This window comes from Gavialis gangeticus, unplaced genomic scaffold, assembly GCF_001723915.1.
Source record: "Gavialis gangeticus isolate Ggan-Ray unplaced genomic scaffold, GavGan_comp1, whole genome shotgun sequence".
In the NCBI taxonomy this organism is placed as follows: Eukaryota; Metazoa; Chordata; order Crocodylia; family Gavialidae; genus Gavialis; species Gavialis gangeticus.
Window position 1 is genome coordinate 1,403,608 of NW_017729022.1, and position 17,813 is coordinate 1,421,420.

Consider the following 17,813-nt stretch of genomic DNA (forward strand, 5'->3'; position numbering starts at 1 on the left):
TCACAGTGGGCAGTCCGCTCTTGCCCCGCATACAGTTCCCGGGGGGCCCCTACATGCCCCCCATGCCTCCCCTGGGGTGTGTGCAGCAGTGAGAGCTTCTCCACCCCCCCCCCATACCTCCCAGAGGAGCTGCTCTTGGCTCCATCTTGCACCCTGCCCTGGCTGGCCAACGCCTGCCCTTGTCCCATTCCCTCCCTCACCATGGGGACCTTGATCTGCCCCCCCCACAACCCCTTCCCTTCCACATGCCTCTTCCTCCCCACAGACTTACCAGCCAGTGCTGCTCTCCATGCTGCCAGGATGCACTCCTGGCTGCGTGCATACTGCGGATGCATGCATGCACATGGCATTTATCTGTGATATTATCTACCACATAGGTCAAAAAAGCTGATTACCAAGAATGTCAATTTTCCTTTTATCAGTGCCGATACAATATGGATGGATGTATCGGTGCACCTCTAGTAGGGGTCTATTTATCTCATGGAGAGACAAAGCAATTTTTATAATTTGGTCACAGTATGAAGAGCCAATTTTGCTGGCATTTCCCAGCATTTTGGCAGCCCCACCCATAGCCACTGATTAGTGGAGAGACATATGCTGTATAATTTAATAGCAAATTCCACAGAAAGTAAATTATATCATATAATTTATCATATTATTGTCCATCTAAATATTAAATTTAAATCTAAACTTAAATATATTATAAATATAAATTTGTATACATTATGAATTGTAACATATCATAATTTATTTTCCTATATAGCATTCTATAAAAAGTTTAGAAAAACTAATTAATGCTAACCTTAATAGAAACAATGCATTTTAGTAGTTAAATGCTAGTATGCAGCATCCACCAGCAGTTGCAGCTGACATCCTCTGTCTCTATGGTGTGAAGACTTGTCCATACACTGAGACTGAATGTTCTTAATCCACTGAATTGGCTGGAATTATAAGGCAGCGTTTTGCCAAGTTGTAGAGCCGTGGAAACTGATCAGAAACAGAATCCCCAAACTCAGTTACATTCAAAGGCATCTGGCATTTTTTGTCAAAGTTCATGTAGGCAGCACATTCGTTGTCATGCTCTTTCTGCCATCCAGGGAAGGATTTAATTAGCTGAGGGTCAAAACTCAGAAAAGGCACCTGAATCAGATACAAACAGCACTAAAAGTTCAGGAGCCATTTTTTTAAAATCAAGGTGTCAGTGACTGATCGTACTTGTAGGACTGACTTTGCAGCTTCTGCACTGGTTTTCAGTTTGACAGTTTTAAAGTTGTTATAATGCCATATCTTTGACCCAATTGATCAAATGCATGTTTGTTATGTGTTTGTTGACTCAAAATCTGCTGCCTTTCAAGCCACACAAGAAGCTCCATGAATCTAATCGCATTTTCAGTGACAAACTTAACTTGATCTTCAATGTCTCCCTGTTTTAAAAGACTGCATAGTTTAAGCATGCATTGTGTGCTGGGTGTAATTTCAAACTTGTCACACATAAATTGCTAGTAGTACTTAATATTCTTTGCATGGTAATGAACTGTGTTAAACCATAAATTCTCCTTTCCCTGCTGACCCCCTTGGCTCCCTGCTAGCCACCTTGTAAGCACTGGTTCTGGTGGAAGATGACATAGATGCATTTACATCCCCGCATTGATTGGTGAGGGACTCCCTGAACATGTCTACATGTGCTTTACTGTAAAGCTTACTAATTAGCTGCAGAGTAAAGTGTCACCATCTACATGTGCAATGGTATTAAGCCACAGTAAACTAATTTACACCAGTGTAAGACAGTACTATCTTACAGTGGGGTAATTTACTTCAATTAGATGCATGTGTAGATGCTGACCACGGGCAGCAGTCAGCCCAGCAAACCAGGGCCAAACTTCTGCCTGCTGCCTAGCCACACAGCTTCACACTTTCAGCACCCTCATCCCCCAGCCAGCTCCTCTGCTGCTCGATGCCACTGCCCAGAGCCCAGGCCTGACCCCCCTCAGCCATCTGCCAGCCCGGGCCTGTTCTGCCCCAGCTTAAACTGCTGCTGTCTCAGGTGCACGTGTAAACACTGTGCCCAGGAGTAGTTTACTTCAGCTCCAACTGCTCCAGAGTTTATTGCTTTATATTAATTACACATGTAGATGCATTTCCTGTATCAAAGCTTATGGCCTGGACAATGTTTGAATGATTTTTTAAAAGAGAAAACCAGTCTACCCACATGAGGAAAACGTGTGCCAGATATCACTTATTAAAGAAAGAATGTGCGCCTTGCAGGTAACATGAATTGTGCTGGGCATCGTTCCATGGAGCACATCAGAGAAAGCTTTGCACACATATATTGCATTATCAGACGGAATGCTGAGATCTTTCTAAAATTCTAAGCCATAGTTTACAACAGCTTTCACTACAACTTGTGCTACATTTGAAAGATTTACAGATGTGAACTGAACTGGCTCTCTGAATAACAGGCAGGTTGTGGCCTTTCCAGCTTCCAGGTACAAATAAAATGTGGGGTACAGAGTTATCCTGTACATCTGTTGCTTTGCCTTCTCCAATGAAAATTGATTCATTTTCTGCCAGTGCAGATTTTTTAGACTGAATATACAAAGCAACTACTCCTGGTAGATAATCTTGGTGAAGTTTGTTTGTCCATGGGAAACTGCCAGCATTTGGTACATGCTTGTTGAGGTACTCACTTCATTTCAGGTTATCAATTATTTCCAAAGCTATGTTGGCAGCAATTAATGCCTCCAGTAGCTCAAATGTAGTTTCTCTTCTTGTTAAAATGCTTTCAGTGGTTCTTTTTAAACATTGAGGACATTGTTGGGTTTCTTTTGTTCTGACCTTCAGCCTCTGCAGAAGCCTTTTGCTTTATATGTGATTCGAACTCCAAATGGAGAACAATGCTGTTTTTCCTTGCCAGGTTTGTTTTTCCTTGATTGTTGTGCTGTCTTTGTATTGTGGTAAGCACGGGGACATTCTAAAACAGCGTGTTATATGAATAATACACTGTTTAGGTTGATTTTGAGGGAAATCATGGTCAATACACTATTTTCTGGTGATCGGAGACAATGCCATTTTTCTCAGTTTCTGCAAAAATTGTGAAACCACAAAGTAGACCCCTAGCTATGCCAGTAAAGTCACAGCCATACAATAGCATGCTAAACAGATAACTAATTACTGGCTATATCCCAGGCTGGAATTAGTATAGCCACACTCACATGGTGTTAGGAGAGCTAACAGCTCATGTGCAGCACTACCAGAAGGCAGCTATAGTAAGTGGAATCAAATGAGATGTAAATTACTTCTTGTCCTGGAGATCTGTGAACCATACTCAACTATGTCCTGGACTAGTTCCCACCAAACTTGTCCCTTTACAAAGAGGCTTCAGCCTGGCCTACATTTTTTCAGGTGCAACTATGCATACCCCCAAATCTTCCATCCATGGTATCTGCACATTTTTGCTTGAGTTATAGAAGTTTCAGTTTATATATCCCAAACCCATTAATGCTCAGTTTGAGACCAATCCAGAGACATGCTGAGCACTAACAAAATGTTAAGTGCCCTCCATTTCGTCTGAAATTCTACTGGGAGGATATTCAATTCCTCATGAAGCAAGCACTTAGCATCTTTTCAGGTTGATTTCTCAGGCTAAATACAGACATTCAAAAAATCTGAGCCTGAATTGATTTAATCTTTCCAGATTAGTCTAGCCTGCATAGATTGAATTGATTTGAAAGTGAATAGACATTCACTTTTGATTCTGGAAATGCAGCCACATGCCTGCAGTGGCTCAGGCTAGAAGCTGGGGGCACTAGATCAAGCCCCTCCTTCCCTTCAGCAGCAGCTGCAAGGCTGGAGGAAAGCTGACCTGGAGGGGGTGTGGCATGGCATGGTCAGGCCCTGGCAGGCCACTGAGTATGACTGGGGAGGGATTTAAACCCCCACCTTGGCCTGCAGGGACCCCAGCTGGGGTGTGCCTGGAGGTGGAAGGGAGAAGCTGCCCTTGCCAGGTTTGTCCCCAAGAAGGGGCATGGCCAGACACTGGCCAAGGCTGTGCCTCAGGTGAATGGGGGATGGGAGGAAGGGAGATTAATGCCCCCGCCCGCCATCTCTCCCACTGGCATGGGGACCCCAGCTGGGGTCTGGCCGGCTTTTCCCCCCAGTGGCCTCTTGTGCTGCAGGGGGCATGGCTGGAGCCAGCCCAGGCAGTGCCTCAGGTAAAGGGAGGGGGATTGAACTCTTCTGTATCCCCTTTCCCCATCTGGGCTGGTTCTAGCCATGATTTCCATTGCGTGAGTGACCAGCGGGAGGGAAAAGCCATGCAGACCCTGGCTGGGGCCCCCATGCCAGTGGGAGAGAGGGGGGACAGGGGAGTTTAATCCCCCCCTGCCCCCCTTCACCTGAGGGGCCTGGGCTGGTTCCAGCCACACCCCCTACCGTGTAAGTGGCCAGCGGGGGGGAGGGGTGAGGGGCATGGGCTGTGCAGACCCTGGCTGGGGTTCCTGTGCCAGTGGGAAAGAGGGGAGATAGGGAAGTTTAATCCCCTTCCCACACCCTGAGCCTGCTGGCCCATGCACCTTGCCCCCTCCACTCCAGCGAGGAAAAGTCTGGTGGGGGCTGCTCCATTCCTGTCAGGCAGACCAGGCTGCACCAGCCAGGTGTCCCACTCCCACCCCCTTGTCAGCGAGCCCTCGCTGCTCTGGCTAAGGAGCAGAGGGGTGGGGCCAACCTTGCTCTGCTCGAACAGACAGCCCAGCCCAGCCCAGCCCAGGGCTGCAAAACATGTTGGGGGACTCTGATTTAACTTGAACTAGGAAGGGGGCTGGGACTGAAGTTCCATAAACCGGTTTGACCTAAATCAGTTAAGTTTGATACTACAGTCAGTCAGGTTTATCTTAAACCAGTTTTGGGCATTTTGAAACCAGTTTATGTGCACTGAACTTCTGTTCTGTTACATGTTTAAAGCAGTTTCTGATCACTTAAACTGGTTTATGTGTAACTTCTGTCTCTAGCCTTCTAGTCCAGCAAAACATATGCACTGTTTTTTTAAGACACTGCCCCATTTCCTTAAGCCTAAGAATTGTCCCACCAAAGCCAGTGTGCTGAAACATTCTGCTGAACATGGGCTGTAGGGCCTGACTGAAAGCCTTTAATGGGTAATGTATGTGCATGATTCCATATAGTCATGTAAATAAACTGTGAAAAGGGGCTTTCTATATTCTTTAAAGCAAAGTATGTAGTTTAATTTTACTGCCAGCTCTTTTTTGTTCCGTAGCAAGTTTTGCTTGCATTGAGAACTTAAATAAAACCCAACATTTCAAATGCTTATATTGTACCTGTAGAAGGCCATTAGCAAACAGATGTAAAGCAGAAAGATAAGATCTTTCCCTATTGTGATAAACTTAGCTTTTAAATTTTCTCATTGCACTCAACTTCCTTTAAAAACAATTCAATTGAAGCAAATTTATATACAGTACAAAATGATCAGGGTTGCACAGTGTTATGAGTCACACTGGGAAGGGAAGGTTCATGCCAACTGCAAGATTACCCCAGAGGGATAGTGGGAAAAGGGGGAGGCACAGAGGATTTTGTGGGTTGCACATACTTTCTGAATATTGAAAATCTACAGTTAAACCTTCCTGAGAATATTGGTGCCTGGTGTCAAGTAGGAGCAACTTATGTGATAAGCCTCCAATAGTTGCAGATAAACTACAGCTAATCATTCAAACTTTTAAACATTCCTTGAATATAACCTTCCTACTTCCTCCCAGATAAGCAACAGTCTTCCTGATCATAAGTCCAGGTTATCACAAAAACAGAGAAGATGGAAAAACATATTAGGCTATCCCTGTAGAATCTGAGCAGAGAAGAGAAGGAGAAGGCAGTGGGCTGGTTTAGGGCTTAAGCAGTAATAAGAAGCAAGGGAAAAGATCACTAAGGTGCTCCTTCCATCCCTTTGTCTTCTTGCAACCCTGTAATTTACCTGATATTTGTGTGTATGTTGGGAGGGATATACCAGGGGATACTGGTGCCTCCTGAGTCTTGGGGGGGGGGCACAACTGCAGACCAGAAACTGTGGACTAGAAGTGGCCAGCCCAGCAAACTGTAGGCCACCAGCCGGAACACATGTACCCTCCACCCCCCAGGTTTGGTGGGCCCAAACCTCAACCATAGCTGTTGCTGGCCCCAGCTCTGCGGGGCCACTGTTTGCCATCCTGAGTGGTGCCAAGTCGAGGGCCAATCTCGGGGTGGGGAAGGCATATGCCCCCCTATACCCTCCCTACCAGTCATCTGTGTGATATACTATAGAAACACTTGAATCATATAGCACTTTAGTGTGATAAAACCTTTATGAAAGAGAACATGGCATGGTAAACTGCTTTCAATACTATAGAAAGGACACCCGGAAATACACTACCCTATTAAAGGGTCCTTATGCCTGCTGACAGGAGGGATCTGAGGAATCCAAGATGTGAAAAATCGAGGGATCTGAGAAATCTCTTCGTTCGTGTTTTTTTTATTTCAAACTAAAACTCCCTCTCTCAAATTCAAACTAAGGTGGGAAGCAGCACCACAGGGCAAACAAATATGCTCACCTGTAGTTCTTTGGATGTGTTTATATTTCTGTTCCTGAAAAATAGACAGATAAGGTCAGCACTCCAAGAATACTTAACAATGGCCTCCCACAGGGTAGTGTTCTGGCACTGACACTTTTTAACATTTACATAAGTGATATGCCCTACACATCATCGTGGAAATGTATCTACACCAACGATATTGCTTTGACCACACAAGCAAAATCTTTTCAGGATACTGAAGCCATACTGAATTCTGATTTATGAATACTTTCATAAGTGGAGACTATGACCAAATCCAACCAAGTCCATCATCTCTGCATTTCATTTTGACACTTGCAAGGCAAATAACACCCACAATGTCACCTTTTGTGGGAAAAAAGTGGACCTTGACCTGACTCCTACCTACCTTGGTGTGACCCTTGACTGCTCCCTAACCTACCATTATCACCTCTGAAAGACTGCTGTGAAAACAAAGGCACAAGTGAAGGTCATCCGAAAGCTTGCCAGCACAAGCTGGGGTGCAAAAGCTGCTGTCCTCTGTGCTTCTGCCATAGCCATAGTCTTCTCCACAGCTGAGTACTGTGCACCTGTCTAGGATTCAAGTCGACATACCATACTCATCGGCACAGAACTCTACTCAGTAAGGAATGAGGACTATCTCTGGAACCTTGATATCAATTCCAGTGCAGTGGCTACCAGTACTTTCAAATATTACTCCTCCATCTACTTGACACGATATAGCAACATACAGAGAAATAATGAGTATCAATAGTAATCTGCATCTTCCCATCCACAGAGACCTTCAAGATCTCAGCTCGTCACATGATTTCATGAAAACCTTTTTGGACATGAACTGAGCACCTCCTATACTACAACACTGAAGAATCTTGGAGGAAAGCTTGGGCAGAAAACACTTTCCCAAACAAACAATGCAACAACTGGACTTCAAGCTTCCACAGAGCATGTGGACAATCCTTAACAGGATACACACTGGACATGGTTCGTGTGGCCACATTGTACAAGTGGTGCCTAAAAACCTTGCCTAGCTCTGACTGTGGAAACCCTGACCAAACCATGGAGCCAGATACAAGTTTGAGGATGACATCCTGGAGTTACACTCACTTTCCAGCAAGGCATTGGTCTGGCTGGGGAATTTGGAATTAAAACTGTGACAATAGCTCTTACTCTTAAAGCCATAAGAAAGAAGACAACATGGTTCATTGATGCCCAGATGTTCAGCTTCATCACTAAACACATTTTTAAAAGCAGATATTTGGTACAGTCTTGTGCAATAGAAAGTAAAAATCTTTCTATCTGTTCTAAAGTATTTTGATGCTTCGCAGAGTCTAACAAGGATAATTAGATATAAAGAATCTCTAGTACTATGCAGAGATGCCATGAATTCCATCAGAAGCACGGAAATCACCTTGACTTGAAATTTGGTGCCAGGAATTTAACAAAGGAGTCCCAGGAGCCTTTTCTAGCCTATGAGGCAAAGAGTAAGTTGCCTAAGGCCACACAGCAAGAGAGTAACAGTTAATATTAGAACCTGGTTTCCAGTCCTGAACTCAGTCCACCTGAGTACACTGCTTTCATAGAAGCTGGCCAGCTTACCAGGGATGGCACTCTTAATTTAGCACAAGGAAAGAGACCACAGATGGGTGGGACCTTGGTTTTACATAAAACTGAACAAAACTCCAACCCATCAAAAAGGAAAAAAAAACCCCAAACAGAAACCCAAACAAATAAAAAAAATTGACCATAATTTTTAGTTCTAACTTTTAAATGAATTTGTTTGTATTGCCTTCCTGCTTTGTGTTCTCCTTCCACACTATCCACACCAATAAATGAGCTTGTTGGCAAGAAAGTTCATGGAAATAGTGAATCTTCAGTGAGTGCTAGAAAGTATTCCCAGAAAGCAAGTGGTGTATTTATAAATAAGAGTATTCACACTGGAAAACTGACTCTTAGGCATAGGCTTCTCCAGCCATGGAAGAGATATGTTCCATGTGTTCAATCAAAAATACCATTGATCAAATATTCAGTTTTTAATATCAAATAATTTAATCATGTTACTTTCAAGTAATTGATACATTCACAGGATAATTTAAATAATGGAAAACTTTGGGAAAATTAGGAAATTGTGATTTGTACATTGTCATTTCACAGACTGAAAAAACAGTGAAATCCATCAAAGTAGTGATTTGCTACTAATTATTCAGGAAGTTCCAAGATTACTGTCTTTCTAAGAAAAGCATCTTGCTCCCTGGCACTGTGCTGGACTCTTGATTCCAGCCAAGGTCATGATGCAGCATGTGTTTAACACATGCTTGACTCTGATTAGATGGGCAGTACAGTTTACATTATTGGAACTGCCCATGCAAGCATAGTTATAAATGTATTTATGTGTTCATTGGAAGAGCTTCACCAACTTTTACCAATACAATTTTTGCCATAATAAGACTCTCTCTAGAGGTTTCTTTCTATTCATCTGGCCTCTCCCAATATGAGCCATGAGATTTTAAGGAACAGCCACCCAAAAAGGCTTCTGCAACAATCTGAAATGCTGCTGTGCTTCCTGTGCAGGTGGTGGAGTCCTACCAGCCAGTTCCTCTAGAAAAAATTCTCTGATGCTGCCAGAATAAACTTGTCATAGAGGAAATGAAGCTGCTGTTTCCTTTTCTGGAAGCTGGTGTCCAGCAAGACTATTACGTGTTTCAAAAGCTGAATCTTTTTTAAGTTGCATTTTGGTTGTACTGTGCTAGTTTGAAATGTCTAATTAAATTCTTTATACTTAGGGAATCTGAAAATAAGTGTATGCATAACATAAATATTCAAACAAACAGCATTAGGTACTGACGTCTCTATGAGAACTAAAATGTTTAGTAAACAATTTTGACAGACTTCACTGCCCACTAAAACAAAAAAGTACCACACTAATGCTTTTGGATGCTGGGCCAGGTTCTACATGAATTACTTTGTGCTTTCACATGTAAAGCTCCTCCTCCCCTCAACATGTATAGCACAATTGACTTAGTAACTAAAAACGAGTTAAAGACTGTATTAACACATCTTTGGAAAAAGTATCTTTTCCCATACCCCATTTACCTCTGGTAGCTACCCTGTGACACACCCTTCCCTTAAATTGACCAAGTTATTTGTAATGGTTTCTGATGATTTTTCCCCTCACCTGCTTTCTCTTTTCTACCTGAATGTACCAGTGCTGAAGGTAGGACTAATACAAGTCTTACAAGTGTTGTTTCCAATTCACTCAATTCCTTTAAAAAATGTTTACCTTCACATTTCTTCTATTTGAATTTTCTTTCTTATAGGAACTTAAATTACTGCTCCTCAGATAAAGAATTAAAAGAACTTATTTTCAACATTTCATGAAGACAGGATATCCCTGACCTTGATCTGTAATGAACTCTGAAGAGGACCATAGAGGTATGTCTATGGATGTCCAAGGTCACAAAAGGATCAAGGTCTTAGAAATATGGGCTTATAAGAAATATTAGCATAACTTTATAGTGGATTTGTTTCTATTTGATAAGAGTTAGCATAGGAATTTTCAAAAGAGATGAAAGGAATTATATGCTCCCCTAAGACTCCTTTACATTCTCCTGAAAATCCCAGACTTAACTCAGCACAGCAGCAGTCTGAACAAGTAATGGTGTACTTTTATCTTAAGCTGTGATGGTGCCTTCTAACTTCATGTATAAAATGTATCAGCTCCCATTTATTTGAAAAGATAACAAATATGCCGGACAAGGAAAAGGCTACAGACCAAATTCATCCCAGTTATGACTCCTCTGAAATCTTGAGTTACAGTATGGCTGAATCTGGTTCTCTCTATCACAGATAGAGTGAAGTAGTTGTGTTGGTCAGATGGCAGGGCAGGGTGGCACCTTTACAGACTAACTTGTTCAGAGCAGTATAAGGGGCTTAGAATGATGTAAGCTTTCATAAGTGATCAAGTAGGCTGTTGCCTTTGAAAGCTTACGCCTCTGAACCAGTGAGAAGGCAGGGCAGGTCAGGGTGGCCATTAGAGACTATCACAAGTAAAAGTGGGTGAATTTTTTGGCAAATAATTTATTCACCTGAAATGCAATTTGGGGGACTTTGGAACTATTCATGAATTTGTACCAAATTCAGTGAATCATTTCAGCCTGAAAAGAAGAACAATTCAGGAAAGTCAAAACTTTGTTTCAAAGTTTTTAAAGCAATATTTTGATTTAGAAAATAAACAGCATTTAGTAAAAGGTTATAGAGATTAAAATTATAAAATGAAATTGCACGAAGCAAAAAACGTGCATTTTGATCCAACCCAAACCAAAATCCCATGAACTGAAAAAATCAATTACTGTGCAGCTCTAATCATGAGGCCTACAGTTTACAGTTATTAACAGAGGCATTTGAGGCTAGAAGGAAACAGACAGACCTTGATTTACAGGGATTTTTTGTCTCCAGTTTGCACATGTCTTTATTTTTTCCAGTCTATTTATTTGAGTTTATTGCTAATTGCAACCTCAAACCTGTCAAAGTTAAAGTGAAGAAATCTCTCTTTGAACTTGGTATGCAGTTCTCTCTCTTGTATACATTTTACTGATTCTTGCCACTGATTCTTTCTGGTTTAGTTAATGGAAACTTTTGAGCTAAAGACATCCACACTGTATATAACAGAGGAAATGCTGTCCCTAACGGGAATATTTAGCCACACATTGTCACTGAAAATTCTAACTTGAGCTTGTCAAATAGCTTCTAAATTTCTCTTGTTAAATCCAATCTGTTGAATTATGTTGACTATAGTAAGACCTGATAACATTTGTCTTCTGTGAAGAAGCCTCAATACTGGGTATTTAGCTCTGTCACCATAGCAAACAAATAAACACTCTCCTATTCAGTTATGAATCATGTCCATGGTGTTAAACAGGAAGCCAATTCATAAGGGTTTAATTATGCCAGGAGCTTAAGCATAAACAAAATATCTGAGAATAAGGCTTTGATTAGAACAAATGCAAGAACTGATTAACCACCATGAATGTTGTGCTGAATGTTCAAAACTCCATGTCCAGTGCCCACCTTCTTCTATGTAAAGGAAGACTGGTGCTTTGAAGTGGGTGGAGCCTGCCTCAGTTCTCTCACTATATTAATCCAATTGTAAATCAGTGAACAAAAAGTGGTGAATCCAGTCTCTGCTTTGGAAAACTAGAACTTATTATGGAAGAAGTGTATAAAATAAACATCTACATTATATGCACAACCAAAGGTTATTCAAATGCTTGGATCTAAGTTGACTTTAAAAGCCAAAGAACTAAAACCAAACTGAAAACAACAAGCTAATATTTGACTCAACTGCCAACACTATGAAGAAATGAAGAAAGAGCCTGTGCCAAAAATACCATCTTTTCCTGATCGAAAGGTGCCCTGGCTGAGCACAGCATTTTATCCAGCATATCTGAATTCTACTGCTGGGATTGCCACTGACTCCTACATGCGTTTGGATGAGTCACCATATTTCTGCACCTTCGTTTTCCCAGTTGTAGAGGATGGATTATGCTTTTTCTCACAGGAAGTTTGTGAACTAAAATATTCTTTGACAGAACTTTGAGAAAGTGCTCTGTCTCTCTAGATGCCTATCTGTATATTTATACTGTTCTCAACACAATGGTAATTGATGAGTAGCTAAGTGTAAAGCATTTATATAAGAAGTTAATGTACCTTAATATTACTCTTTGCTTTTTCTGCACTGGCCTGAGAATTATAAATAGTTTTAAGTATACAAAGAAGGAATGCCAGGCCAGGCTCACTGGACTGATTGAACAGGACTGCTGTCCCAGATATCACTGGAAATGGAGTATGTCCTGTTTGCTAATGTTTGACCAAAGATTCTGGAATACATTTAATTCTGTCGATCCTTGATCAGTCTTGTCAGACATCTTCAGACCCACAGATAAGGCAATCGTGGAAGACAATCATTCTTGACTGTGCGGGATTGCTGAAGAAGAATTCTACCCTGAACTGCCTCTAGCTGAGTAAGTGGCTGAAGCAGAAGGACTGAATACACAACTGTATTTAAGCCCAAATTACATGCATTTTTGCAAAGTAAAATGGGTGCAGAAGCTCCTTGTTTTTTTGTATTTGTTCTAAAGCCAGATGTTTTCCTGGAAAGAAAGATCTCAAGCACTAAACAGTTGATGTTCACAGCCTCTTAGAAACAAATTAGAAAAAACATGGATTTCTGAGAGGGTGTAGGGTGTAAGGGGCAATAAGAACCTCCTTCTCCCTAGAAGACCTTTTGGAGGAGATGGTCATTATCTGGCTGCGCTCATAACCACAATGGTAGAAAACAGCTAGTTGCATCACTGGTAGTGTTCCCTGGTCCAGAAGGGTTGGGGCATACCTAGGCTTAAGGAATTTGGTCATGGCCAACACACCTCATGCAATTTAATAGGGAAGCACAAGCTACGTCTTCCTTCACCGTGCTTCACCAAGCAACAGACCTCTTATTAAATGTGTAGGGGCCCAGGTCAGAGACTAAGACATTAGCCCCTCCCTCCTTCCCCTAACCTGCTTGCTTTAACTTAATGAAGTGGAGTCCTGGGTAACTGCCCAGGTTGCTTGCTTCTACAACCTGCTGTGACCAGCCTCTGTGAAAGCCATTATGTCTTATTCAAGTGCCCAACCACTAGAGGTACTTTCTGTGCCCTAATACTCCACAGGCTTGCAGGGCCATAATTTGGCACTAAGATGAAGAAAACCCTGTTGTGTTGTAGGGTACAATTCTAAGAAGAACAGAGGGTGAGAAACCACTAAAGGAGAAAGGAAACTTCTTCAGCATACTGGAAATGATTCTTGACCCCCTAGGGAAATGATGAAAGGCAGATGATTGTTCAGTGCAGACTGTGTGGGAAAGGTCAAATATTTTTGACCTATTAGTTCCCATATAGGTGACACATGCAGTATAGAAATCACAAAGTGCAGTTCTTCAGTTTGTGATGGCATATGAGCTATACATAACTGTAAGGCTATTCTATGTATGGCAGGCAGCATCCTGGAGCATACAGGTGAACAGGGACAGTGTGCCTGCTGCTAGATCCTCTTACTACCCTCTGTTTGGTTAACTAACTCCCTGGGCCATTGCACTGAATGAAGCCATCAGCCTAGCCCTTTATTCCTCCTCTGAGGCAGAGAAAGGGAAGTAAACCTGTTCAGCCTTCACAAGAGAAGGCTGAGGGGGGACCTGGTGACTGTCTATAAACTCACTAGGGGGGACCAGAAGGGTTTGGGGGAGACACTGTTTCCCCTAGCGCCCCCTGGCATAACAAGGAATAATGGACACAAATTATTGGAGAGTAGGTTTAGATTAGACATCCGCAAGAACTACTTCACAGTTAGGGTGGCTAGGAGCTGGAACCAACTTCCAAGGGAAGTGGTGCTGGCTCCTACCCTGAGGGTCTTTAAGAAGAGGCTTGATGTCTACCTGGCTGGACTCATTTGAGTCCAGTTTTTCTCTCGCCCAGGCGGGGGGTTGGACTTGAAGATCTACAAGGTCCCTTCCGACCCGACTTCTACGATTCTATGATTCTATGAACATTATCTATTGTCCCTATTTGTAGGGGCCAGAGTTCTGGCTGGACTGCATTGGCCTGACAGCAAGGCTGAGGGTGGGTTTGCCTTCTAGTCCACCCCTCCTCCCCAAATCCATACCCTGACTGATTTCTGATTGAACAGATTAGATTGGAAAAGAAGGCAGCTCTTTAGCAATTTAATTCTCAAACCACTAGATGCTGTTTCCTCTCTTAAAGAAGTCCAAACAGTGCGTTAGTTGTGAGGACCTTGTGTACAGCGAGTTCTAGTTATCACCTGTCTGTTAAAATGCATCTTTTTTTATTCTTTTCAGCTTTCCAGAAAATAATATGGCACTTTGTTTCCATGCAATAGAAGCTTTAAAGACATATTGTAATGGAAGCCAAGATCCCCAATACCTTTAGTTTAGGCTTAGAGGTTCTGTAATAGTCCTGCTTACAGAGATCTGGAACAGGGGTACTCCCCTTTTCATGATTCCTGTTGATTTGGCATCACTCTGCTTCCCCTCCCTTCTCTATGCAGCTAATTTATCTGGTGCAGAGGACACTGTACAGACAGTTAACTGCACTGCTCTGTGCAGTACATCAGGGGAACACGTCCCTTGCTTCTCCCAAGCTAGGGTTATTTTTAAAACTTGTTATGGGAATTATTTGAATGCAGGCAACACTGAGGCCTTTTAAAGAGCTGCTTACAGAGCAGATTCCTTGTTCCCTTGTCTGATCATTTATGTTTCATGGTTGATTTGCTTGCCCCCCGTTTCCGTTTTACTGTACAAATCTCACAACAAAGAGGCAAGAAACACATGGAGGCTGAATGTGGAGAAACACAAATATCTTAAAGTAGAGGTAGGCCTCAGCCATAATTCTCACTACAAACACTCTGAAGTGTTAATTTGTTTATTACTTGTCTTGCAACCTAGAGACCCAAAATGAGGCTGAGGCAGAATTGTGCTAGGTACTGTTCACACTTTTCTTGCTTTTCTTGAGAGACACTGCCCTCAGCAACTAGTACATGAGACAGCCAAATGGCAGGAAAGGAAACAAAAAAGCAAAATGATTTGTCCAAAATGACATAGGAGGCCAGTGGCTAGCTCCAGAGTAAGGTCCGAGGCTAGGCTGCCATCCTAGAAATTTTTTGTCATGATCACTGGGATTAGAAACAATCTCAAATTCCTCCTGCTGTGCTAAACCTTCAAAGATATCCAAAGAAACTTAAACTTTGGTAAAATGCAGATCAGTATTAAATTTATTGAATTCAGATCTGAACTGAATTTTACACAAGAAACTAGGGCAGCATATCAGTGTTTGTCTTGTAGCTAGATAGAAAAATATTGCTCTCTGGAAGTGGCAAGTTTTGCAAACATTGTTGCTGACAAAAACAGAGGTGCAGGTTGGTGGTCAGGATGGGGATTTGAAGACTGAAAATACCTTAGTCTGATACATTTCTGTGTCTTGATATGACAACTGATTATATTATTTGTCATTTAATACAGGGCTCACTTGCTGTCTTCTTTGGTTCACAAGTAGTGCATTTATGGGGAGAAGGAATCCATGATGGTTTTGTAGAGAGGGACCAAAGTATGTTCTAACCTTTTGGGCCATTGGCTGTAACAACCATCCTCAAGTATTGTGGAGGCAGGAAGGGATGCACTTTGTACATTTCAGTTTCTTTTAAGATAGTTATGGGTTTTTTCCATCAGTGGTAACCTCTTTTCCCAGTAGGATTTTTCTTTCTCTATTAGTTATGTGCTGTTGAGACCCAGATTCCAGCCTGCCTGGGGGCTCTGACTCATCCTTACAAGGTTATGCTGCTTCTCCTACTGCTGCTGCAGCTTGCAATAGGCAGCAATGGATACTCCTCTCTGAACTCTTTCATTCCCCTTCCCACAGTTTCTCTTCCATGACTGAAAGGAAAACAAAATTCTCTTTCTCTAAAAATAATTACTGGTTTGCAAATTAAGTTTGGCACTGTTATATAATGTTTGCAGGCTGATTTACTGCACACAGAAGTTTAACAACTTTTACTTCTCTGCAAATCCAGTAACATTTAAAGAGTTCCCTGAAAAAAAAGCTGCAGGGCTTGATGCAGCAGTATAGTGAGTTCCTGCTGTGCTGAGTACCTTGCAATTAGTGCAACTTGACTGACACTCAGTGGGCCTGTCTACACATGCACTTTAATGCACATTAGCTGATTTTAATGTGCATTAAAGTGTCACAAAAACGGTGCGCTTTTGCTAATGTGCATTAAAATAGGCTAAGTGCCTTGTTCTACTACCCTCACAATAGAGGTACTAAAATTTAATATGCATTGGTAAAAACATATTAATGAACGTGTAGATGTGCCCAGCATCATGCTGGATTCAGACCAAACAGGCATCAGTTACCAACCTGCATTCAGAGGGGACCGAAGTGGAAATTTTAATCTGGGGACAGAATAACAGAAAGTCTAGGGAAAGAATTGAAAGCCTTTTTGAAAGTCCCTTCTTTTGTATCCACAGACCTGGAAAGGTAGATTTTATCTCCTGGCCTATAGACAGGGTCTTCTAGCACAGCAGTTCTCAACCTTTTTTGTACCAGGACCCATTTGTAAACATCGACGGCCAGTCCCGACCCACTGCCCCCCACCCCAGGCCTGTAGTGTGTGGGGCAAGGGGTGAGTGTGTGGGGCGAGGGGGGTGGGGTGGCAAGCAGCCTGCAAGGGAGAAGCCACAGTTTCCCCATGTTTTTGTCCTTTAAAGGAGAATCAATTATTAAAGTTTCTTCGTGACCCTTTCATATATTCTTGCAACCCACGTTAGGGTCACGACCCACAGGCTGAGAAATGCTGATCTACACTATGCTGCCGGACCATGCTGGGTCTTAGCTATGCTAGCATTGCCTGGAGAGTGGCGGTCTGCCCAGCTGCTGACAAATTTGGACAATGGTGTCCACAGCCTTCGCATGTGCAATAGAAAATCCCTCTGCAGAGGCAGGGATATCAAATCCCTCTGCTAATGGGGGGATCCGTTCTGTGGTCTCTCTGACCCAGAGGGGCCCAGCGCACATCCATGGACTCAGGCCTGCCAAACCCAGATTTAAGTTCCAGGTCTGAGCAGAGATCCATACACAGGCACGGCTGGTGGTTTGCTCTGCTCTGGCTCCCCTGACCATTCCAGGACTGGAGCACAGGAACACAAAGCCAAAAGGGGGCCCTGCCCTTGGGTGCATATGGACCCCGGGTGGGGAGGAAGCTAGGTCACAGGCAAAGTGGCTCAGGGAGACAGCCCCGCACCTGATCTGTGTCCAATACAGCGCCCGTCCCCTCCCGTCCCGTCCCATCCCCACAGCCCGGCTCGTCCCGCAGCGCCCGGTGCCCGTCGGGCGGCAGCTCCAGCACAAGGCTCGTCCCGCGGCGCCGCGCGGCAGGTGGGGAGGGAGGGGGAAGGCCCCGCTTTACCTTCACCACGTCGTCATTGAGGTGCTTGGGGTCGCGGTTGACCAGGTCGATCTCCTTGGTGTGCACGTCGTGCAGCTCCTTCTCGCTCAGTTCCTCGGCCATCGCCTTGTTGTGCGGCTTGTAGATGTTGCCTTGGTCGCGGGCGGGCGCGGGGTGCAGCAGCCCCTGGGCGGAGCGGAGCGCAGCGGAGGCGGTGAGGGGCGCGCGGCTCGCCCT

At 43.3% G+C, this 17,813-nt stretch overlaps 1 protein-coding gene across 1 annotated transcript in view; it reads right to left on the reverse strand.

Moving 5' to 3' along the window:
- Nucleotides 1–17,807, reverse strand: part of CAV1 (caveolin 1) — a 44,376-nt gene extending 26,569 nt beyond the window's left edge. The window contains exon 1 of the mRNA XM_019514539.1: nucleotides 17,598–17,807. Coding sequence (XP_019370084.1) covers nucleotides 17,598–17,699 — 102 coding nt within the window. The 5' untranslated portion in view covers nucleotides 17,700–17,807. The remainder of the gene's footprint in view (nucleotides 1–17,597) is intronic.
- Between the last annotated feature and the right edge of the window lie 6 nt (nucleotides 17,808–17,813).